At 55.6% G+C, this 24,878-nt stretch overlaps 1 protein-coding gene across 2 annotated transcripts in view; it reads left to right on the forward strand.

The window, feature by feature from the left end:
* SIN3B (SIN3 transcription regulator family member B) overlaps positions 1-22,896 on the forward strand; it is a 37,333-nt gene extending 14,437 nt beyond the window's left edge. Inside the window, exons 6-20 of one of the 2 annotated variants that reach the window (XM_081077222.1) lie at positions 1,810-1,926; positions 4,443-4,565; positions 5,716-5,805; positions 6,283-6,401; positions 8,087-8,294; positions 9,106-9,222; positions 10,285-10,523; positions 11,199-11,382; positions 13,459-14,077; positions 14,572-14,741; positions 17,366-17,539; positions 17,879-17,971; positions 19,809-19,903; positions 20,660-20,864; positions 21,002-22,896. In XM_081077222.1, the coding sequence (XP_080933348.1) occupies positions 1,810-1,926; positions 4,443-4,565; positions 5,716-5,805; positions 6,283-6,401; positions 8,087-8,294; positions 9,106-9,222; positions 10,285-10,523; positions 11,199-11,382; positions 13,459-14,077; positions 14,572-14,741; positions 17,366-17,539; positions 17,879-17,971; positions 19,809-19,903; positions 20,660-20,864; positions 21,002-21,232 (2,784 nt within the window). In that variant the 3' untranslated portion in view covers positions 21,233-22,896. The remainder of the gene's footprint in view (positions 1-1,809; positions 1,927-4,442; positions 4,566-5,715; positions 5,806-6,282; positions 6,402-8,086; positions 8,295-9,105; positions 9,223-10,284; positions 10,524-11,198; positions 11,383-13,458; positions 14,078-14,571; positions 14,742-17,365; positions 17,540-17,878; positions 17,972-19,808; positions 19,904-20,659; positions 20,865-21,001) is intronic. The other variant, XM_081077221.1, reaches the window with a different exon arrangement.
* Positions 22,897-24,878: the final 1,982 nt, after the last annotated feature.

A 24,878-nucleotide genomic window follows, 5' to 3' on the forward strand; every position in this document is an offset into this window, starting at 1 on the left:
CATCTTTCCATTTATTTAAATCGACAATTTCTTTTAGCAGTGTTTTGTATTAGGTTGGTGCCAAAGTAATTGCGTTTTTTGCAATTGTTTTTAACCTTTTAAACCGCAATTACTTTTGCACCAACCTAATAGTTTTCAGTATACACATCTTGCACCACCTTGGTTAAATTTATTCCTAAATGTTTTATTCTTTTTGATACTATTGGAAATGGAATTGTTTTCTTAATTTCATTTTTCAGTCATTCATTACGAGTGTATAGAAACACTACTGCTTTCTGTATGTTAATTTTGTATCCTTTAATTTCGCTAAATCCATTTATTAGCGTTAATAGTTTGTGTGGATTCACAAGGATTTTTCTATAGAGCAGATCATGCCACCTGCTAATAAAGATAGTTTTCCTTCTTCCTTTCCAATTTAGATGCCTTTTATTTCTTTTCTTTTCCTTATTATTTTTTTTCCTAATCGCTGTGGTGGAACCTCCAGTCCTGTGTTGAGTAGAAGTAGTGAGAGCAGGCATCCTGATCTTAGAGAAAAAGCTTTCAGTCTTTCACTACTGAGTGTGCTGTGAGCTGTGGGTTTTTCCCAAACGCTGTATTGAATTAAGGAAGCTCCCTTCTCTTCCTAGTTTGTTGACTTCTGTTTCCTTTTTTCATCCTTCTTCCCCTCTGCCCTTGATGACCGCTTGGGTTGTAAGCGGACCCCCCGCTTACAGGAAGATTCCCCCTCCCCTGCCCCATGCTAGATACAGCACCAACAGCTCTCCCAGGTCTGCTTGTGAGTGAAGATGCAGGGGGAACAGGGCTGGGTGACAGCAGGTCTCAGAGGGGATCAGGGGCCACAGGCCCCTGATCAGGGTTTGGACGCTGTGAAGACTCTTGATCCAGGCAGATGGACTTCAGGGCATGGGCTGGGGCTTGTCCCCCATGTCACTGTCTCCAGAACAGCGTGCTGTCCCTAAGCAGGGATGCCATCAGGAAACACTTCCTGACTCCAACTCAGATAGGCTCTGTGTCCATCAGTGGGGCTGACATCAAGTCCCGGAGCCGGAGCCCATCCTTCCAACCTGCCTGGAACCTCAGGCATCCTCAGAGGGTTGGGGCGTTCGGCAGAGCCCCGTGAGCACCCAGCCCGGGCCACAGCACTTGCTCAGCCTCCTCAGGCACGGCAGGCGGGCTTGAGCCAGTCACATCATCTCCCAGGCCTCATTTCGTTCTCTGGCACGGGACTGACCAGTCGTCCTGCTCAAATGGGGACTCAGCAAACCATTGTCTTTTAATCGTCTCATGCAGGGCCCGGCACATGCTCAGTGCTCCGTCTTCCTCCTCCGTTCGTCAAAGGTCTCACCACCTCCCTGGTAGCTTGAGCTGCATTCTGTCTGTCACACTCTGTGAAGCCCCATCTTGCCCCCTCATGTGCTTATGGATTCTTTGAATCTCATCCTCTTAAGTCTGGGTCTCACATCTCAGCTCTGACCTTGACCTTGGCAGCTGTTTCCCTGAGCTCTATCCCCACAGGAAGGTGAGTGCACAGTGACATCCCCGGCCGGCCTTCTCAGAGCCACTGCCTTAGTGCTGAGTGGTCCAGCGGCAGCCCACCCTCATGGCTGCAGGGAAGAAAGGCTGGCCAAGTCCCCTGCCAGCTTTTGCTGCTCTGGCAGAGGCCAAGGGGCCAGGAACGCGCCCTTTCTCCACACACCAGGGAGGCTCAAGAGAGCAACCCCGCCTTGATGGGAGGTGGTGGGTGCAGTGCCTGGAGCAAAGGGCTCATGATTGCACACCTGGTTCGTGTCTCCCTTTGTCACCTTCTAGCTGCGGAAGCCTAACAGGTCACTTTCCCGAGCCTCAGCTCCTTCAGGTAGGAAGTGGCGATGGACATGTCTTCCGCTAGGCCGCTTGGAGGACTCCTTAGGGAAGTGCCTGGCCAGGGTGAGCCCGGGGCTGTGCTAGGGTCCTGTCTTTGCTGAGCTGTGAGCAGAACCACCCTGCGGGTTGATATCGCAGGTAGGGAGCCCCATCCCCTGGGGTTGTGGAGAGCAGTGCACAGCAGACACCAGGTAACCGATAAAACTGTCAGGCCACACTGCTCGTTCCAACTCTCAGAAGTGTTTGGCAACGGCTTAGTTCCGTCTTGGTGGTGATTGATTGTTCCAGCACTGCCCTTGTCGCCTCGAAAATACGACTGGCTCTTATATTAATTTTTGCTCCAAAAGACACATTTGGGCTTATTTTCAGGGGATGTCATCCTGAAAAATCATCTAGGGCTTCTTTTCCGGTTAGATTTTATTTTCAGGGAAACAAGGTAAGTCTAGGGCAGGTGAGTGGAGCCTATTGTCCTCTGATGGCTGTGGTTACAGCGCCCCCTGGTGGGCTTGACTGGGAATTTTCAAAGTTGGACTGAACAAAGCCCTCCCTAAAACATATAAGCGTTTCCCTCAGAAAACTGCCCACCCACAGTTTCTTTAAATGGCATTTGTTGTCAGTTCAGCAGAGTTTTTTAGTGTATATTGGGTGATTAGAGCTATCTCACACATTTAAAAAGGTTGAATTGTTTTTTTAAATTATTAGAAACACCTATGTACAATCTGTTACATAAAATGATCTTTATATTCATGATCCTTTGTATTAATTTTTGGATTTCTATTAAAACTGCAGGGAAAAAAACCAAAGATGAAATTTGATACTGTCCTAATTAAACTCAAGCATTTGGCCTAAATCAGACTTGGCAGATGTTTTCCTGTGAAGGGCCAGATAGTATCTTAGGCTTTGCAAGCCAGGCAGCCTCTGTTGCAAAGACTCAATTCTGCCATCCTACTGGGAAAGCACCCTTGGAGCATGTGTCAATGAATGGATGTGGCTGTTTGCCAATAAAACATTATTTAGAAAAACAGGTCGAGCATGGTGAGTATACTGCTACCAGCAGAATGGGCTTTGGGAGTCCATCTATCTCAAATGCTCACCAGTTGGGATATTTAGCTAATGCTGTTAACTCATGTTGCCCTTGTACTGCGCGCAGTGGCTAGGCCAGCAGTGGGTTCCCCTTTAGCTTCCCCATCCCACTCAGTGCTTGTTATAGAGTCACCCACCTGCCTCCTTTAGGAATTGGTGTTTCCACCTGTTCCGGCAATCTACAAAAAGATGGAGAATTTTTCCACTTAAGGTTCTTGGAGCAACTTTCAATCTTCAGATAACTACTCTCCAAAGAAGTTTGTCCCCTAAGGGACAAGTTTGGCCTGTAGTTGACCATAGGACTGTATTATTGTCATTCTAATTATTATAAAATAGTATAAGTTTGTGAAAAAATCGAGTATCAGTAAGACAATTAAGTATGAAAAGTAAATTTCCCTTCTTATCCTCAGTTTCCCAGTTACTCTCCTCAGAGTTAAACACTCACAAGTGTCTTATAGTATGTGTCCTTCCAGAAATTTCCTCTGCATGTGCAAACAAATATCCTTATTTTAAAAAACGGCACAGTGTTCTGCCACTGGGGTTGTATTTTCCTGTTTCATGTAACAATGTATCTGGTACACCCATCCCTAGCAGTGACAGGAGACACAGCTCACCCTGGTCTGATAGATGCTGCTGTTTCGTGGGACGCTGCAAGATTTGCTCAGCCAGCCCTCGCTGTGGGTTAACAGCATGTCCTTCATGTGGTATCGCCAAGTCCAGGTCCCTGGTGGGGTGATTTCATGTGCCCCCCGGCCCTGCACACATCTTGCAGAATAGCTGCGGTCCGTCTACCCTCCCCTGCCTGCTCCAGCTTTCCAGCACATTCACATAGATGCACATTCTCACTAGATTCTTCCAGAACTGTTCTTTGTAAATATTGCTAACACTATAGATACCCCGCTTGGGACGAACATCTCTGACCTGTTAATTGATGGTGGACGTAAAGGACCAACAATGAGTCCCCACTGAGTGATGACACTGCCCCCCGGAAGTATTTTCTCATTCACAGGAACAGTACAGACTTGGCTGGAGGCCCCTGAGGGACCTGGCAGCTATCAGCTGCTTTCTCTTGCTGCCGGGGCTTTGCACATGCCAGTCTTTGTCTGAAATGCTTTTTCTCTTTGCGGTGCTCTTGAACCCCAGACCCCCATTATCAGTGGTCCGTCAGGTGAGCCCCACATGTCCAGGCCCAAGTCCGCTGTTTTTACACTGAATCCTCCCTCACTTACCAGGACCCATCCTCCACGGCGGCCTTCTGTGAGCCTTCTCGCAGCCTCGTGGCGTTACGCTGTGATGATCTGGGTACACTGATCTCCCCCCCAGTAAACATGAACTTCTCCAGAGCCGGGGTCACCTCACCTGGCCTGTGGCAGTGCCCACTGGGGCTGTGGGCCGGGCTGAAGGCGGTTCTGTGCACTCAGACAAATGGAGAACTGCACTGATGGGCCTGGCTGAGCCTCTGCAGTGCTAACCATCTCCTGCGTGTGTGTCCTTAGTTCACAGGAAATGGACCCTGCGAAATGAACAGTGTCCAAAAGAATGAGCATGAGAAAAACCTGGAACACGGCAAAAAGCGCTCCCGGCCCTCACTGCTCCGTCCCGTGTCAGCACCGGCCAAGGTAACTGTCAGCTGGGTGTGTAGGTGTCCACTAGTAGAAGACCTGAGGAGCAACATGCAGACGCCCCAAGCAGCAGGCTTGGGGCAGGGGGCTCAGTCTAGACTCCGGAATGGCTTGAAATGGACCGGCTGCGGGACCATGGGAAATCAGCTCACCTCTGAGGTAGCTGTTCATCTGTTCCCCCAACTCACAGGATTGTTGTGAGGAGTGTTACCTCCCTCTTGCAGAAACAGGATGTAATGCTCCATCTGTTCCTTTTCACCGTCACTACTCTTTCATAGGCAAGGCCCTGTACAGTTGTGCAGGTTGGTCACTGCACAAGGTGCCCTGCTGAGGCATGAGAGGGGCTGAGATCCAGCTCCTGTTGCACTCATCATCCATGATAGTGATTTTCGAATTCCATCATTCCTTGTGCATATGCTAGGTGACTTTTACTGTAAAGGTGGGCTTTTTCTTTATCCCCATTTATTTAGCTACCTATATCACCATAGACTTCGGGTTATAATCCGTGACTTATCAGTTTATCTTGATGCCCAGACGGTCCCAGATTTGGCCAGTGGGGCCCTTCATTCTGGCTCCAATGTCCTCCTGACACGTCCCATCATTCTTCAGGAACTTCGGAGATGGCTCTGTAGCAACCTCAATGCCTCAGGTGTACAAGTTCAGGTCCTACTCCAGCTTAGAGGCAAAAGTCTTCACAGAGATTTAAAACCTGGACTTCTCCAGGATCCCACTAATGCCGTCCTCTTCCTGTCCCTTTCCTGTCCCCTTCCCATCACCATCACGGCCCACGGGACAGAACAGACAGGAGAGAGGTTTCTGATATCGTATCCAGGGGCACCGTTCCCTTACAGTGTCAACTTGATGATGCTCCTTCCTATTAAAATCCTAAGCTGCTGAGATTTAGGCCCCAGACTGCGGGTAGGGTGGTCATGTGACCTTTATCTTTCACTGGGTCACGGGTGGAGCTGGGTGGTCCAGAGAAGTTCCTCTGGGGGGGGGGGGGTCCCGGGCAGATCTCATCCAGCATCCCACGATGGTTCCCATCAGGAGAGCTTGGTGCGAGAGCTGTCTTGACTCTGACAAAGAAGAACAGAGGGGCTGCCTGTAGGATACGCAGAGCACTGACAGCACACATTTCTCTCCGCAGAAGAAAATGAAACTGCGTGGTACCAAAGACCTGTCAATTGCCGCTGTGGGGAAGTATGGGACTCTGCAAGAGTTCTCCTTCTTTGACAAGGTGACCCTTGGGGCTCAGATGTGCAGAACAGGAGCTCCTGGGAAGGGAACAGGTGGAGATGGGAGCTCCTGGGTGGGTCTGGGAGGAGGGGCTGGCACCAGTTTTCACAGGAGAAGGGAGTGTGTGCCATCCTCGAGCACGTGGTGGATGGTGGGCAAGAAGCAGCAGAGCTCGGGTTCCAAGCGGATGTAAGGACACATCTGCTGCTCCTCAGCTGTGTGGCTTTTCTAAAGCAGGGATGGTCCTGGGATTGGCACCCAGAGTCAGTGGGCCGAGCCAGTGAGATGACCCCATGCACATGCTGTCTGAGCTACAAGTGGCTGCACAGAGAGTATTGCCCTGCACACCACAGCCAGTCATGTTAGAGCACGCATGGGTCGGTGACTCTGTGTGCGCCTAGTGATGTCTGAACCAAGTGGGCGAGGGAGCAAGGGTTGGGCCCGGCCTGCAAGGCCTCCTGACTTGCTCTCCTCACAGGTGCGCAGGGTCCTGAAGAGCCAGGAGGTCTATGAGAACTTTCTCCGCTGCATCGCGCTTTTCAATCAGGAGCTCGTGTCCGGTTCTGAGCTCCTCCAGCTCGTCAGTCCTTTTCTAGGGTGAGCAGTACTACCCCAGACTCTTCACAGGGGTTTTATTTTTGTACACTCTGTCCACCTTTTTTGGGCTATCGCTTTTGAAAAGGTGTTTTTCCCGATGTGGTCTTTAAGTAGAAATTGTTATGGAGATTGTTACAGGTTCCCTTGCAGTTGTAAGAAAGAACACAGATCCTAGGACCCCTTCTGCCCATGGTAACATCTGAAGTCAGCACCACGACCATGATGGTGACATTTGGGCAACCCACCCATCCTTGTAGGTTTCTGTTTTGTGTGTGTGTAGTTCTTATCACCTGGGTAGGGTCGTGTGTCCACCACGACAGTCAAGGTACTCAGTGACTCCAGAACCATAAGGGTCCTTGTGCTGACTGTCGCTACCCATGCCCGCATCCTTCCTGCTCCCATCCTTGTCCGGCCCCAAGCCCCTGGCAACCCCTCATCTGTGCTCCTGCTCTAACTTACATAACAAAAGTGTTATATAAATGGAATCATACAGTATGTAACCTTTCAGGACTCGCTTTTCCACCAGCATAAAACCCTGGAGATTCTCTTAATATAGGCTTTTAAAATTCTAACAATCAAGTTGCAGGAAGAATGAAAAACTACGTAGCACCCCAGCTGCCCAGATAGAAACCCCGTTAGCAGGTCAGCAACCAGCTTCCAGTGCATCCGGCTACAGGGTGTGGGCCGCACTGTGTGGGCAGAGCCCAGGCCAAGGCAGCTGCTGGGCATGCAGGGACGTTCTAGGAGGTGAATGCCCACGCATAGTTCCTGCACAGTGCTTTAGGAAGGGACTGGCTGCATCCCAGGGTTGCCTCCCCCTCATCAGTGCTGTCACATTGGACAGATTTCTTTGCCAGTCTCACCTCAGTTTCAGAAAGCTCCACACGGGCTCTTAAACCCTTAAATAGAATCTGGAACATGGTGAGCATGCATTATAGACGACTGTGCGTGACCTATTTAGCCCCAGAGACACCCTCATGGGAGACTGCTTGGCTCTGACAGCAGGATCACTATGCCAGCTGTCATAGTAACTGCACCCTTTCAGTAGGATTTGATTTGATAATTCATTTTAACATAAATCCAGGCGACGTTGGGGTAAATTGCATGAAAACCTTTCAATCAACATACATTATACTCGTGAGAACATATCTACAGAGGGTGTTCCCAGGATGTGCCTCTCCCATGGGAATGCTCCAGAGCAGAGCTTAGCTGACTACCTGTCAAGGGCCAAGGGTCAGGACTGCCCAACTCTGGCATTGTGCAAAAGAAGCCACAAGCAATGTGTCCGGAATAGATGTCACTGTGCCAGTAAAACTTTATTTACAAAGACAAGCATGAGCAGGTTGGCTGTAGTTGGCCAACCCCGACGTCTTCCAGTCAAGGAACGTTGCTAACCCAGCGTCTGCCAGTCTAGGTCGTCTTTCCCAGCGTGTTTCAAGGCCATCCTGCAAGTGGCAGGGCCTGGCTGGTGACAAAGATTTGGGGGAGGGAGGGTGCAGATTCACTTCCAAGTGGGGCTTGAGACACACATCTGATGCTAGGTCCCGCCTCTTGCCTCTCCTCCCTGCACTTGCATTCTGACCATCTTTAACCACAGGCATCTACACAGAGCAATTCTGAAATCTCTAGATCACTCCCAGAAAGCCCCAGGGGTACCGACTTACCATTTGTCTTTATTTCTGAAGGAAATTTCCAGAACTCTTTGCACAATTCAAGTCTTTCCTGGGGGTGAAAGAGCTGTCATTCGCCCCACCCATGAGTGACAGATCCGGGGATGGAATAAGCCGGGAAATCGACTACGCGTCTTGCAAGCGCATTGGATCCAGCTACCGGGCTCTCCCTAAAACCTACCAACAGCCCAAGTGCAGCGGGAGGACAGCCATCTGCAAGGAGGTAGCTCCCCAGGGCTCATGGCAGCTTGTGTGATACATGCCCCCCGTCCCCTGCAAAAACACTCATCACCCCCATGTGTCAGATGAAAGATGATCAACCCCCCAAATGTTGAATAATGGATGCTGCTGGGATTTGGCAAAAGAAAAGACCTGATCAGAGATGACGGTTTCTTACCCTAGGCAATTTTGGTAAGCCACAGAGCCTGCGGTGCCAGCATAGGTTTTGGCACATTCCTCCATCATTTTGCCTTAATTTATTCTTGCCATAAGCCTGCTCTGTTCCAGTTCACTGCCCTCAGTATGTTTCCTTTTAGCTTGACCATTGAATACTCCTTTGGGGTTAGTGGACCGGCTGTTACTGTGTTTCCAGAATTCAGGAGTACCTGCTGGATTCCAAAGTATAGTCCAGGTGTCAGCAGACTATGGCCTGTGGGCCAAACCTTCTGCCAAACCCAGTCTACCTGTTGTGTTTGTCTGTCAAGTTTCATTGGGACACAATACATTGACATATATTGCCTGCTGCTGCTTCACCAGGACAAAGGCAGCGCTAAGTAGTCCCTGCAGACCACATGGCCCACAAAACCTGAAATATTTATTGTCTGGCTCTTTACAGAGAAGGATTGCCTTGCCCCTGAAGTAGTATTTGTTCACTTGGTCAAAGTCATGTTTTCTCTTAAGGTCACTTTAAAATTAATTGTACTGTTTGTATGAGAAGGGGATTTCCTGTCAAATCAGGATGGTGTTACTTCCATATCAGCAGTCCTGGCCGCCGGGGGCCGTCATGTCAATAACAGTGCTTCCTCCTGACGCAGGTGCTGAATGACACCTGGGTTTCCTTCCCCTCCTGGTCAGAGGACTCCACCTTCGTGAGCTCCAAGAAGACGCCCTACGAGGAGCAGCTGCATCGCTGTGAGGATGAGCGTTTTGAGGTGCGTGTGCTAGCACTGGGGGGCCCTCTCGGCAGCCCTGAGTCCTCGCCAGGATTGGGGGGGCCCAGGGGCATGCTGTTCCCCTTCACCCCGCCCCCATGGCCCTGCCCTCCCACTCGCCCTGCTCATCTTCCTCTCCCTGGGATGTATCCTGACCTCCTCAACAAGTCTCCTTTCAAGTATCGGATGCCCGTCCTTTCCACCAGGGCAGCTTCTGGCAGGTCCCTTTTCTGCCTTGCTTTCCTCTGGGCTAGCTGGGCAGTGGTACTTTTTGTTTTCATTTTTAAGATACAAGTATATATATTTGAATTTAATTACTTGAATTAAAATGAAGTTAGCTTAAGTTAATTTTTTCCAATTTTCGTGAGATCATTATAGGTTCACATGCAATGTAAGAAATAACAGTAATCCAGGTTCCCTCCCCCAATGGTCACAGCTTGTAAGTCCGTCACAGTGTGACAGCCAGGACAGTGACGTTGACACCTCTGCCCAGTGGGACTGTATTCATGTGTGTGCATGCCTGTATGTATGGGTGTGTGCATATGTGGTGTGTGCGTGTGGATACTGAACAGCTCCCCGCCAAGATACTGAACAGCTCCCCACCACTAGGACCCCTCATTCTGCCCTTTATAGCCCAGCCTCTCCCTCCTAGCCCCACCCTGGCCCTGACCCCTGGCCACATTGACCTGTCCTCCGTCTCTCTCACTGTCGTAAGTGGAAGCACACAGTATGTACCCTTTGGGGATTGGCTCCCTCAGCCTATGCCCCAAGAGTCATCCAGCAAAACGTGCTCTTGATGCCCCTGGGAGTCAGCCAGCAGTGAGTGGCCCCGGGGCCTCCGTCCCTGAGCACTGAGTCCTGCATTTGCACCTCCCTAGGTAGACCCAGCCCTGTAATCAGGCCCTCAGACCCTCATCAGGCCCCTCCTCCTGAGGCCTGTCATCCCCCCTCAAACATGGCATTCGTTACCTCTGTCCGAGCATCCTTTCTGCCAGCCCAGGCCCTTCCCTGCGGCCCCTAGGACCACCCCCCATGGCCGACCGTTCCTGCCTTCCTCTCCAGTTAGACGTAGTCCTGGAGACCAACCTGGCCACGATCCGGGTGTTGGAAAGCGTGCAGAAGAAGCTGTCCCGGATGGCACCAGAAGACCAGGAGAAGTTCCGGCTAGACGACTGTCTGGGGGGCACGTCGGAGGTGATCCAGCGTCGCGCCATCCATCGCATCTATGGCGACAAGGCTCCAGAGATCATTGAGAGCCTCAAGAAAAACCCTGTCACCGCCGTCCCTGTCGTCCTCAAAAGGTGTCCTCAGCTTCTGGCTGCCCCGCCCAGCACGGGCCCCATGGGAGCTCATTAGCGCTATTTCTCACAGGCGTTAGCAGAAGGGGTGTCTGTGGGTGTCTCAGGCTGGCTTACTAGAGTTTCCATTTTTCCTTCATCTCCCTGTTCCCCTCCCGAGAGACAAGCATGGTTAATGGTCGTCCGTGTCCTTCTAGCACATTCCACCACAGACATAATCAGATCTGAACGTGAAGAGCGGGACCTATACCGCGGCTTGCCTTTTGTTTAGGAAGACGTCTTCGGAGCCCTTCCATGCTAGTGAGCAGGTGTCAGTCGGTTAAGTGGTGGCCCTCAGTCAGGAGCCAAGCGAGGCCCACACAGTCCCTTCCCTCGTGGGGCGCAGAGTCGAGCCAACAGCTCTATAGGGCGTGGTCCGCGGCAGGAGCCAGGCCAGGGAGGAGGTTGGTTCCAGCAGTAACACTAGCTGCGTTGGCTCTCCAGAGCCTTTGCTTCCTCCGTCCCTCCCTCTATTCAACACAGAACCCCGTACACAGACAGGTTGGGAGCCGGCTGTCCCGAGTTCAGAATGCGTTGGCTGGTCTGGGTGGACAGGCTGGACCTGTGCAGGGTGACTCAGGCAGGCACCCCAGGTTCTCCCTATGTTGTCCCTGTGCTGAGCCCCTCTGGTCCCTGCAGGCTGAAGGCCAAGGAGGAGGAGTGGCGGGAGGCCCAGCAGGGCTTCAACAAGATCTGGCGGGAGCAGTACGAGAAGGCATACCTCAAGTCTCTAGACCACCAGGCCGTGAACTTCAAGCAGAACGACACCAAGGCCCTTCGCTCCAAGAGCTTGCTCAATGAGATCGAGAGCGTCTATGATGAGGTAAGGCCCTCCTCTGCCCAGGTCTGAGCAGGCCCAGCAGCTGCAGGCAGCACAGGGTCTCTGGGCCTCTGTTTCTAAGCAGCTAGGGTTAGTGGCATCGCCCTCACAGGGCTGTGCAGGGGTGAGGAGGGTTATGGCTGTGGTACCCAGACCACGGCTGGCCAGGGGAAGGGCTGCAGCGGCTCTGCCATTGTCAGCAGGGTCTCTCCCCTCGTTCCCTTCTTCCCTCTCTCTCTCCCTCCCTCCCCCTACATGTGCCTTGATGGACCTTCCTTAGATGCCTCATACTGGCAGCTTTCCCTTCTCCACCGCTGTTCTACGTCAGGCAGTGGTAGAACACCCAGAAGGAACATCCCATAACCCTCGCTCGCAGACCTTCCTGTGCAGTACCGTTATCCAGATTTTAGCAGTGAGGAAACTGAGACATGAGAGGTGGCTCCAGTGACAGGAGACCGGGGCTCCACCTCCAGCTGCTGCACGGTGCCCTCTTGCCAGACTTGGAACATCCAGGCTCCTGGGGCCCGAACCACAGAACTGAGGTAGGGCCCGGCTCTTGGGCTCTGAGGATCTGGACCTTTTAGAAACGCACGCCGGGACAGTTACTCACAAGAGCCTGCAGTGGGAGGCCCAGCACGGAGGTGGAGGCCGCGGGATGTGGCCATCAGGGAGGTCGGCCAGAGCTCTGATGAGTGGTGAGGAAGGGCCACTGCTCGCGGACTGTACCCAGGTCACAGAGACAGGGTAGCTTCAGTGACCGAGCACCTGCCTTAGCAGGGTCACTTATCCCCCTTTATTCCTCATGTAAGCAGCCAGGGGTCATACCTCCTTTTAGGGTGCAGAACTTAAAGGCAGAGACACCAGGCCGCTTGACCTAGGCTTCCTGGCTCTTGAGTGGCACAGCTGGGGGTCCCTGAGATTCTCTTCTTTACTGCCTCCCTCGCCCTGGGGCACCCTCACCCCTGCAGGGCCCACCCCTCATCCCCTGGCTCCACCCTGCAGCCCGTCTGGCCACCTCACTTTAGTCGGCAGGTGGGCCCTCGAGGCCTGAGACCACCCCCCCACCAGGATCCATGGTACATCGTCAAATTGGGGTGATAATGTGGCCCAGCAGACTCACCACTGACCTTTGAGTTCCTTGGCTCTTTCCCTGGAGGCAAAGGGGGGCGGGGACGTTTGGCTGATGAGGGGAGGCCCAGGCCCTGCCCTCAGGAGGTCGCACCTATACAGGGATGGAATCCACACTCACTTTTCCCAAAAGCCTGGGCGAGCCCCACTTCAGGGGCTGACATCAGGCAGCTCGAGGCAGTCTGGGGGAAGTAGTGGTTGTCTTCACGTGTGGGGAAGAAAATCATTAGCTAGCTAATGACCGAAGGAAGGGGTGAACCCAGGGACCGACCCAGTTCTGCAGGGAGAAAGCAGACAGGTTCATCCAAAGGTCCTGCGCACAGCGGAACAGAGCTCATTGCGCCTGAAGCATCAGGGGAGGGGCACCAGATTGCCTGCGGCCGGAGAGGCTGCAGGGCGGCGTGCCAGATGCTGGGTGCTCTGGTGAGCTGGGGGTCGGGGGGGCCTGGAGAGGTGTAATGGTGCTGGTTGTCCTCCTCTTGGCCAGATTGCTCAATGGGCAGATGGTTGGAGTGGGCAGGTGAATGGGAGCAGGCAGGTGGCAGGCCTGTGCTGGGAGAAAGGACAGTGGAGGGGCTGTGGCAGGTGGGAAGGAGACAGGCAGTGTACGGGCCAGGTGTGAGGGGCTGCGGGAGGAGAGGGCTCACCGGTAAGCAGAGCTGGGTCTTCAGAGTCTATCGAGCATCCATGAATGAATGATGGGGGGCAGAGAGGCCAGGGTCTGCCCTCAACCTTCCTCGCCCCCATGGGCAGCTTGGACTGGGCAGCCCAGGTCAGCTGGAATTGGGGGACTCCAGGCGCCGCTGCAGGTGTAGTTGGTGGTAGGGAGCGTGGTCCCTTTCTGGTCCTACTGCCGGGCAGTGTGACCCCATCAGAGCCCTGCAGCCCCGGGTCCCTGTCTCGGGTTCTCCCCGTGGGTGAATGCTCACTTGATGGCCACCCTGTCCCCAGCACCAGGAGCAGCACTCAGAGGGCCGCAGCGCCCCTTCCAGTGAACCACACCTCATCTTCGTGTACGAGGACAGGCAGATCCTGGAGGACGCGGCCGCGCTCATCAGCTACTACGTGAAGCGGCAGCCAGCCATCCAGAAAGAGGACCAGGCCACCATCCACCAGCTGCTGCACCAGTTCGTGCCCAGCCTCTTCTCTCAGCAGCTGGACCTGGCAGCATCTGAGGACTCTGCCGACGAGGGCCGGAGAAGCCCCCAGGGGCAGAGCCTGGATGCCGGTGACCGGAAGAAGCCGGCTCCTGGGCCACAGAGTAGCCCTCCCGAGGAGAAGGGGGCTGCAGGCGAGGGTACCCCCGCCGAGCAGCAGCTAACACCGCCACCGCCACCAGCAGCGCACAAGGCCCTGGACGATGTCTATAGCCTCTTCTTCGCCAACAACAACTGGTACTTCTTCCTGCGCCTCCACCAGACCCTGTGCTCCCGGCTCCTGAAGATTTACCGCCAGGCACAGAAGCAGCTCCTGGAGTATCGGACCGAGAAGGAGAGGGAGAAGCTGCTTTGCGAGGGCCGCCGGGAGAAGGGCAATGACCCCGCCATGGAGCTGCGGCTGAAGCAGCCTAGTGAGTCCCCCGGACCCTGCCAGAGCCCCAGGGTGACACGTGGGTGCTGAGGGACAGTGGCTGCCCCTGTGGGCCCCGAGGGTTCCGGTTCATAGCTTATATAGGCAGGAATGTTCCCTCGCAGTTTTTCTGACTTTGCATTTTGAAATGATGACATTATCTCGGATGAGAAATTTCAAATGAGAAGTCACAAAAATAGAGTCCTGAGCACCCTTCCCCAGCCTCCCCAAGCGGGGCACCCCTTCCAGCTGCAGTGCCCTGGTAGGAGCAGGAAACTGGCATTGCCAGAGCACAGCCATAGCCGCTTCTCAGCCACCGTCCCCGAGCACGAAGCTCTGGGTGCTTTCCCGTAAGCCTGGATGCGTGGAAGCACCGCCCAGCCGAGCTCTGTCCTGGAGCCTGGGCCCACATTGGGAAGCCCGTGGTGGGAGGTGGGGACCGAGCTGGGGGCTTGTGGCTGTGGGCCTGGGTGACCTGGTCCCGCCTGCCCTCAGGTGAGGTGGAGCTGGAAGAATATTACCCAGCCTTCCTGGACATGGTGCGCAGCCTGCTGGATGGCACCATTGACCCCACGCAGTACGAGGACACCCTGCGTGAGATGTTCACCATCCACGCCTACGTTGGCTTCACCATGGACAAGCTGGTGCAGAGCATCGCGCGCCAGGTGAGCAAGCGAGGGACGGGCGGGAGGTGTGACACCCAGGGCAGCAGCAGCTCCCCTTGACTCCCTGCCTGTCCCCCGCTTTGAAAACCAGCCCTCCCAGATTCCCGTGCTCTGCAGTTCGCCCCATGTCAGCAGCTTCCTTTTTTCTTTCTTAAATCAAGGTAGAAGTCAAGTAACATAATAGCAACCATTCTAAAGTGAGCAATTCAGTGGCATTTAGTACATTCCCAGTGTTATACAACCACTATATCTAGTTCCAGAACATTGCCATCACCCCAAAAGGACACCCCGTCCCCATTAGCACTCGCTGTCCATCCCCTCCCCCAGCCTCTGACAACCAGCAGTCTGCTTTTGTACCTGGATTTGCCTGTTCTGCACACATCTCTTCCTCACGGAATCATATGCTGTGTGGTCCTTTGTGTCTGGCTCCTCTCAGCATGAGGTTGTCAGGGTTCATCCGTGTTGTGTGCAGTGTGGGCCAGTGAGTCCCCGTAGCTCAGTCATATTCCATTGTGTGGTCGGGCCCCATTGTGTTCTTCACTCATCCCTGGATGGACATCTGGGTGGTTGCCCCCTTTTGGCTGTTGTGGCGAACGCTGCTTTGAACGCCTGCAAGGATTTGAGTCCCTGCTGACAGCCTTTTCAGGTGGTAATTTGGCCACTGGAAAGAATCTTAGCTCACTGGGGGGCAGAAGGGGCACATATCAGTGCTGGTCATCAGCGTCATTTATAGGCGGGAAACATTGCTCACAGCCAAATGTCAATGAGAGGAAACTGGTCGCATAAGTGTAAACAGCCAAGTCCCAGATGGGTCGGGTGTGGTCGGGACGTGAGCCCTGCTCAGTTACCATTGCAGTTGTTCTTCAACTTGACTTTTGTTTCCTGATTATCAAGTAAGGCTGTTCACTGTAAAGCAGAAGAGAAGCCAGGAAAAGAATGTCCTTACTCTCCCACCCAGAAACGGTCACTGGGAACATTCTAGAAAAGGCATTTCCTTCCAGGTTTGAGAAACTTCTTATTGAGGTAGAACACAGAAAAGTGCCCAAATCTTAAGTGCACGGCTCGGTGGGTCTTCACATATGGATAGTCCCATCCACACCCCCTCCCAGCCACTCTGCACTGGGAACCTACTACCCTGCTTTCTGGTCCTGAGCTGTGTGTAAATGGAAGTACACCACCCATCTGGCTTGTGTCAGGCAGCATGACGATGCGACGTTCCTGGTTGTTGGGATGCCGGTGGCTCCTTCGTCCTAGCCTTGGAAGGGTTCCGGGGAATGAGCCCCTATTTGGGCCCTTGGAGCAGCAGTGCGTATCGCCTACTGCCCATCCGGGCATTTCCTGCATTCCCCTGGACGGTGTGGAGGCAGGCCCGACAGCCTCGCTTTCCCAGAAGCTTCTGGTTTCCCCGTGGGCGCTCTGCATCCTGCCTGGGGCCAGGGATTGGCAATCTCTCCTCTCTCCTGGGCTGAGGGGGCAGGGTGCTCTCTTTGCGGTTTACGTGACATTCCCCAGTAGCTTATGGACTCGGCACCTTGTCATCCCTCTGTGGCTGTGACTGTCCTGGTGAAGAACGCATCTATGCCTGTGCCAGCTTCCCTCACTGATGAGTGAGAAGGTGCAAGTTTTCTGGCGACAAGGACACACACAGAACGCTCTGTGTGACACCTCAGCCTTGTCCTCCGCAGGCGTCCCATTTCCCTCTGCATGCTGGGCTGGGTCTCTGTCCCTCCTGTCATCATCCAGTCGTGGCCAAGCGGCCTGGTGATGGGAAGCAGGCCTGGGGCCCTGCAGACACCATGGGGCTGAGCGCTTCCCCTCCGGGCTGGGGCCGAGGCTGTCCCCAACGGGCACAGCTCTAGGGACAGCTGGGACTCCACCAAAGCCAGTTGGCAACGCCCTGGGCTGGCTGCTCACAGGGCCCTTCCATGCCGACATCTGTAACCTGCCTTGGAGGGTTAGTGGCCTCACTGCCTCTTTTTGTCTGTTTTTTAGCAGTTCTTGTTTTCAGTAACAAGCCCGTGTTTATGGGGAACCTCCCACGTGCCAGGCACTGTATGAGACCCGCGTGTATCTACGTGTCACTATTCATTCAACAGAGCAACACTGGGGTAGAACCCAAGGCCCTGAGTCCCGCCTGTCCGGCTGCAGCTAGTGCCCCGTGGGGCCGACTCACATGGTTTTAAATGTGTTTGTAGGAATTGAAGGAATTCATTGTGTTTATAGTTTAACATTTAGGGACAATAACCACGCTTCCTCCCAACGCTTTCAGATAATTAAACATCCCCATTTTAGAACATTTTCTTCTGCATTGATTCTGTGTGCTTCTCACTCCAATGCAGTGTGTGCTGCTCTGGTCTAGGTTGGTCTGCTCTGCTCTGGACTGGTTTGCTCTGGTTTGCTATAGTCTTTTTCTGGTCTGGTCTGTCTTAGTCTGGTCTGATCTGGTCTGTTCTGCCCCCTGTACTGAAGTCACCCTCCATGGCCCATCAGATCCGGGCCTTCATCCCCATCTCATGGGCTCCACCACATGGAGGGGGGGTCCCCAGCAGGAGGTGTGAGCGGCGGCTGTGCGTGCTCTTCCTGGGGGTCACACACCTGGCGCCCTGGCTCTCCCTCCCCACCAGCTGCACCACCTCGTGAGCGATGACGTCTGTCTGAAGGTGGTGGAGCTCTACCTGAACGAGAAGAAGCGGGGCGCTGCTGGCGGGAACCTGTCCTCCCGCTGTGTCCGCGCTGCCAGGGAGACGAGCTACCAGTGGAAGGCTGAGCGGTGCATGGCTGATGAGAACTGCTTCAAGGTGAGAGGCCAGCCCCATGTGAGGCTGGGGGTGCTGGGTGGGGGGCGCCCCCAACAGGAGGCCCAACCATTGTTATAGGGCCCGGTGCGGGGGAGGGGGTGTGCTTGGACTACATCCTAATTCTGCTGCAGCTGGTCCCATATGCACTCCTAACGGGCCTGTGGATCCTGGCGCAGCCTCGAGGGCACCACAGAGCCTGTGAGGTGGGCACCCAGCACGTGGTCCCTGAAGGGCTAGGCCTGGTGGCTGGTGAATCAGGTCACTGATGACCTTTCCACTTTGTCCTGTGTGGGCCCTGCTGTTCCCTTGACTTTAGGCTTTGTCCCTCACCTTCCCCAGGTGATGTTCCTTCAACGCAAAGGGCAGGTGATCATGACCATTGAGCTCCTGGACACCGAGGAGGCGCAGACAGAGGACCCCGTGGAGGTGCAGGTGAGGCCACAGCGCCACGCTCGGGGCCTGTGCACGCGTGGGGCCCGCAGCAGTAATGGGCAGCGAGCATCCGGGACTCCCACGCCAAGAACCCCGTGCACCAGCACAGGCCACAGATTCTCCGTGGAAGCCCAAGGTGGGGTGGGGGTTTCAGATGACCCCTCGGAGACCAGGGTGTCTCCCAGGGCAGGAGGGTCGTGAGAGCCAGGCCACCCTCCCCCAAACGCTAGCTCCCGGCTCCTCCCATAGACCCCGTGGCATCCCATTAAGCCCGTGACCCCGAGCTGTGTGACCTCTGCACCCCCTGTGCTAACGCTCAGCGCTCCGGCTCACTAGCCGCAATGACCAGACGGTCATCCTGGCGCGCTCTCCGCGTCGCACATTCCACAGGCGTTTTCCCCTGTGTCTCTCACAGGGCACCAGGCAGCGGACTTAGGGCCCACCCTAATCCAGAGTGACCTCACCTTAACTCGATTATATCCTCAAAGACCCTATTTCCAAAAAAGGTCATGTGAGCCCCCACGGACCGAGCACCGCTCTTTCCCCACCTCCCGCCACGGGCTTCCCAATGTGGGCCCAGGCTCCAGGACAGAGCTTCCACGCATCCAGGCTTACAAGAAAGCACCCAGAGCTTCGTGCTCGGGGACGGTGGCTGAGAAGCAGCTATGGCTGTGCTCTGGCAATGCCAGTTTCCTGCTCCTACCAGGGCACTGCAGCCGGAAGGGGTGCCCCGCTTGGGGAGGCTGGGGAAGGGTGCTCAGGACTCTATTTTTGTGACTTCTCGTTTGAAATTTCTCATCCGAGATAATGTCATCATTTCAAAATGCATAAGTGCCAGGGGTTAGGACTTAGACATGTCTTTTCTGGGGACACAGTTCAATCCACAATAGTGAACAGCTCTTCCCAGTTTACCTGGGACATTCCTGGTTTTATCCCCCAGAGTCCCCCATCCTAGGAACTGCTCCCGGACAAACCACAACGGTTGGTCCCCTGACACCATGCATCAGATCCTTTTGTGGAGTCGAGCAGCAGTAAAGAAAGACATCAGAAATATGATTTCTGTTGCTGCCTTTTGACCTCGAGTCAAGCTGCTCATATCTGTGGACCAGGAGCTGGAGCAGCGTGTCTGCTCAGGGGCTTTGTGTCTGGACAAACGGGGAAGGTGCCGTGACCTGGCGCCCTCACCGTGACAGCTGGCAGCAGGGCCCATAAGCCCAGCCTCCCTTGCAGTGTGGGCCACCCCACCACCCTCCACAGCCACGGGGCTCCCCTCCCAGTGGCCCTCCTTGCCTGCCTCAGGACTCCCCGCACAGGAAACGCTTTCCAAGACAAGTGAGGGTGGAGGCCTGCATACCCTGCCCCTTCTGGAAGTTTCCAGAATGAGGTTTTGTTAAACTCATGTCTGGAGGAGCCTCTGGCTTTAACAGGGTGGACGCTACCAGCCATTCCCACCTTGGACCTGGGTGGCCCCTGCAAGCCCTGCTGTTTGCTCACCCCCATCTCCAACTTGGTCTGGACCCCACTGTCCTCCTCCATATGGGTGCCTCCGTCCCCTGTGTGAACTTACCACATGACAATTACAGAAAGGTCATTACACAGAAGCGATTTCTCTATTTAAGCACAAAATGCCATAAGTTGCCTAATCGTGGCTGGGTGTGCACATCCCGCCCTAGCTGCAGACGGGAGGTTTCCTTCATGCGTCAGGGTCTTCAACAGCTGCCATCCCTCTAAAGCTTTAGGAGGGGTGGGGACACATCCCTGGGAGCCCTGGGCTCTGGTGCTGGCAGACAGGCCCCGTGCACGGGAAGTCACAGCTATGTCTCACTCTGTCCCCCAGCACCTGGCTCGGTACGTGGAGCAATACGTGGGGACTGAGGGTGCCACCAGCTCACCCACTGAGGGCTTCCTGCTGAAGCCTGTGTTCCTGCAGAGGTGAGAGGACCCGCAGGGAGGCTCCCTGTCGTTAATTGATACTGAACAACAGTGTTGCCTCCATCTGGGGGCGCTTCTTGGGCACCCGATGTGTGTGAGGTGTGGCCCTGCCCTCGTGAGGTCAGGGGTGAGCGGAGCAGTCATCCTAGGACCATGAGAGTACAAGGGAGCTGCCTTGCCTGAGAGGAGAGAGGTTGGGGTGGGGGGGCAGTGAGGACCCTGAGGGAGAAGCTACCGGAAATGGCAGCCATTCCAGAGGCAGGAGTGATGGCCTCTGGGACCTGGTCTCATCTCAGGCCAGGTTGAGACGGTGGACTTTAATATCAGTGTGGGCCATTGGTGGGTGTTTAGATTCAAGTGGGGACCACTTGCCAGGTGGGGACCTGCCTGAGAGGAGGGGTCCTCAGGGTCGCAAACCCACTGATGAGAAGAGAGAGGGTCTCAGATGAGATTGTCCCAGTGAGGAGGGAGGGACATGGGTGGGAGAGGGACTGAGGAGAAAGGGGGGCCATATTTGGGGGGGGACCCTGGGCAAGGGGCTCCCCTGTTGGAGGGACCAAGGAAGCAAATGGGAGGAGCCAGCAGGGCTGGCCAGGTAGCCCCTCCCAGCCTTGCCAGCACGAGTGTGTGACTGGGTTTGCTTTTCCCTGATTGAAGGGTTTGGGTGGTGGTGTTTAGCTTTGATTTGCATCTCCCTGACCCCTGGGAAGTCCGGCTGAGGATTTCCTCGTCCGCAAATCCTCCTCTGGCCCCCAGGAACCTCAAGAAGTTCCGCAGGTGGCAGTGTGAGCAGGTGCGGGCCCTGCGTGGCGAGGCCAAGAGCTCCTGGAAGCGGCTGGTGGGGGTGGAGAGCGCCTGCAACGTGGACTGCCGCTTCAAGCTCAGCTCCCACAAGATGATGTTTATTGTCAACTCGGAGGATTACATGTACCGCCGGGGGACCCTCTGCCGGGCCAAGCAGGTGCCCCTCCCAGCGCCCTGCTGGGAACTTGGGTCCAGCCCCCAGCTGGCCAGGGGTTGCCTGGGGCCCCGAGGTACAGCCCACGGCCGGCTGGGGGTACCCAGGCCCCTGACTGTCTATCCCCCCGCCCCCTGCAGGTGCAGCCTTTGGTCCTGCTGCGGCACCACCAGCACTTTGAGGAGTGGCACGGCCGCTGGCTGGAGGACAACGTGACGGTGGAGGCAGCCGGCCTGGTGCAGGACTGGCTGATGGGCGAGGAGGATGAGGACATGGTGCCCTGCAAAACGCTCCGCGAGACCGCCCACGTGCACGGCCTGCCCGTGACCCGCTACCGTGTGCAGTACAGCCGCCGCCCGGCCTCTCCCTGATGTGCCCTCACGGCCACCACGACACGCAGCTTGCTGCGGTCACGTCCTCAGCCTGCGTGTCCATCGGGGCATTTTCATGAACCACCGAAGGGAAGCAGAGCCTCCCCGGCCTTGCTGCGACCGGCTGCCAGCTCCAGAGAAGGGGGTTGCGCCGGCGTGCAGCCCCACACCGCTGCCCCTCAGCTCCTCAGCTTCCTTTGGGCCCATCCTGTGCTGAACCTGAACCCCCTGCACCTGAACGCTGGGGACTCAGCCCCCACCGGAAACGGGAGGATCCGCACACTGGCTGAGGAACGAGCAATTGCATTCACACACCTGCCGGGCGCTTACCTCACAAGTGCCAAATCCCTGGGCAGGGCCGCACTGGTCCTTTTATGCACAGGGCACGTGGAAAAGTCAGTGACAGACCACGCAAGGGTACACATTTGGGAGGGGTCAGCATTCCAGAGCCCCCAGCACCCAAGGAGTCGGGCCAGTGGACCTGCTTTAAAAGCATGATGTCCTTCCTGAGTGGTTCTAAGAACTTGCAGAAACTTTGGGCAGGCTAGGTGACGCCCACATCTGGCAGTGGACGCTGGCCTGGCCCAGCCGGCACGCGGGTCTTCACCACTTTGAAAGTGGGAAGAGCCCTTTCAGCCGAACGGTTAGGATTCTGTGTTTACGTCAAGACTGGGGGTGGCCAGGCGGCACCAGAATGGCCCAGACGACCCCGCTCTAGAAAACAGAGACGCCAAACCCTGTGCTGATCTGGCAGCCGGACTCGGGGTCTGTGAGAGGACAGGGCTCAGCCCAACGCGACTGCCCAGCTTGAGTGGCCCACGCGGGGAAGCCGTGGGCGGGGTCACGTACCGAAGATGGACATGCTAGAAGTACATATATGCACACCTATTTATTCCTTGACGCGCTCTCAGTGGTTGTAACTTCTGCAACAGCGAAGACCCTCGGCTTCTTGGTTAAGAGCCCTCATACCCGCCATGACACTGCTGATCCTGCAGTCGCCACCTGGGGAGGACATGGGCGTAAGGGGCTGAGGCAACCGTCCCCAGAGGCATCCAAGGCTTTCTGTGCCAAGAACACAAGCAGTTAAATTGGGGACCAGCTCTACATTTGCGGCACCGCTGAAAGCCCTGGCCAGGCCTCTGGCACCGTCAGACAGAGATCCACAGACCGGTGGGCCTGGAACGAGCTTGTGCAGCCTCTGCTGGTGCAGCCCTTGCCCTCCCGCCGCTGAGCTGTGCCCTGCCCATGCTTCCCAGAAGTGGAGACGTGTTTCTAGAAGTCACCTGTGGAACTTGAGGTTCGTGAAGGCTTTCTAGGCCTAGGCCAAGGCGGATGTGTCCCTTCCGGGGTCTCCCTGCCCGTGTTTTCTTGAGTGTAATCCAGGCACTTTGTCCCCATCCTTATTTTTAAGAAGGGAACTTAGCCTCGGAATTCCTGAACCAGCCCCACCTGGCAGCCCCTTGGGGAGCCCACAGTCCCCCTGTGCCTCCACAGGGGCCTGGGGTGCGGGCCAGACCTCCGAGCCCCGACCCTGCATGCTTCTAGGGAGCTCTTGCGTTTTTGAAGAATTTGTTCTGGGGCTTGGACTTCCTTTGCAGCTATTTTGAATGTAGTTTCCTTTTCTATTTATTTGCACATTAAAGTTAAAAATTAAGTATTGACGTAAAGCTGTGAGGTTCCGTCTGTCATTTCCTGCCGATGAATCACGGGGCGGCTTCGCCTGCCAGGTGAGTCAGTAGGAGCCACCAGCGTGTCCGCGCCTGCGCACGTGGAGGTGCCCGGAACCCGCACTGCACCTGCGCAATGCGGGTCACATTGCCTCTGAGGCGGTGCCCCAGCCGCATGTGGGAGCGTTTTCTAGAATATTTATTCCCCATTCAGTTTTTATATTCAGTAGAACTGTGAGATGTTTCCTTCTAGTGTTGTGCGTGCAAAACCCGATTTCAGGACATGGTGTCTGCTCTGAGCTTTCTCCACCCCTTTGCATGTGATACCAGGTCCTGAGGCCTTTGCTCCCCCAGGGGCCTCCCCCTTCATCCCACACCCCCTACATCTTCCCAATCACTGTGTCCCCCGAACATCTGCAGCACTCCCTCCCGGCCGGCCTGCCTCCACTCCTCCAACCCCACCTCCAGATGGGGGAGCCCCAGCTGTGCTCAGGGGCCTCTTAGTTGGCACCCCTTGCAGCTTCCACAGCAGAACTGGCCAGCCCTCCAGCCGCACCCAGTATCTTCCCCTCCCCTCAGCCCACCCAGTGCCCACGGCCAGGCCTCAGCTGTCAGGTCCCTGAGCTGTTGGCACCACCCTGCGCACCTGGCCAGTCCTCTCCCAGGACTTGTCCTGACCTCCCTGGGGGGCCATTGCTGCCTCCCAGGGACCCCCTGCGCCCATGTCCGACCCACCACCACGTGCACTGCCCCTGGTGGTGTCCACCTACCCTTCCAGAGGGTCAGGAGTAGCAGGGAGCTTGACAACCAAGGCTCCGGCCCGGAGCCTATGTTGGGGGTGTTCAGGGGCCCCCAGCAGCCTTCCTCAGTCGGAAGCACTGAGAAGAGAGGCCCTGAGGTACAAATGGTGGCTTCTGTAGCTCCCACGAAGGACGCCTGGTCCCAAGAGAGCAGACGCGAGCCTGTCCCATAGTGGTGGGCAGAACTGAGATGGCCCCGGATTCCTGCCCTGGTGGACACCCCTGCTCGTCCCTGCCCTCCAGTGGCCTGTGACCATGACGACGTTCCTGGACAGTGACTGAAGGAAAGGTCTCCCACTGGCCTGGGAAGTGGCAGCTCCATGTTGGGGAGGGGCACAGCAGCCACAGAGGAGGACTAGGCACAAACCTAGACTGCAGGCAGGTGAGGCCCTGGGTGCAGGCGCTGCCCACGGACCAGACTCCTCACCCAGGAAAGCGCCAGATCTTCATGCCTGTCGTTCACAGCCACTGCTTCCCCAGCAACGGATTAGGTCACGGTGAGAGGACAGCCCTCCCTCCTCACTGCCCTGTGCACACCCTCTCCTCCTCCAGGCGGGCTGCCCTGCCCTCCCGTCCAGCATGGTGGAGCGGGTGGTGTGTGCTGCCTCCGGGTCAGCGCGGGAACAGTTCAGGTGGGACCCAATGAACATTTACTCCGTTCCTAGAGGGGTGTTTGCCTTGCTGGCTGTTGGCGAGGTACAACTAGCACTTTTTATACCCAATGTCCTGGCTGACAATGAGGCTGATGGTTCTAAAAAGCAAGCTGACCTAGAGGCAGTCTTAGGGGTCTGTGGTGGAGGTGACGTGCCTCGTAGGCGCCTGCAGGGATTGGGGTGTGGGGTGAAGCCTCCATAAGCTGGGGCCTTAGGAATTCTGACTGCCCTCCCCATCGTTCTCCAGTACCTTCTCCCTGCTGCCCTGAGTGTGGAAACTCCAGACCATGGCACAGTCGAGCAGACTCAGATTTGGGGTCCCAGGGAGGAAACTGTAATGCAGGGACTCAGCTCCTGCTCCCCACACAACAACACAGAATATGGTGAGGCCAAAAAGGAACACCCACGGAGCCATGGATAGGGGAGTCATACCACTATATTGTCCATGGCAGCTGGTCGAGACACAAAAGCAAACATCTGCCAGTTCCCCAACAAGGGGTCTTCCTGTACCCCACTCTTGCTGGCG

Source organism: Rhinolophus hipposideros, assembly GCF_964194185.1.
Source record: "Rhinolophus hipposideros genome assembly, chromosome: 16".
Classification (NCBI taxonomy): Eukaryota; Metazoa; Chordata; class Mammalia; order Chiroptera; family Rhinolophidae; genus Rhinolophus; species Rhinolophus hipposideros.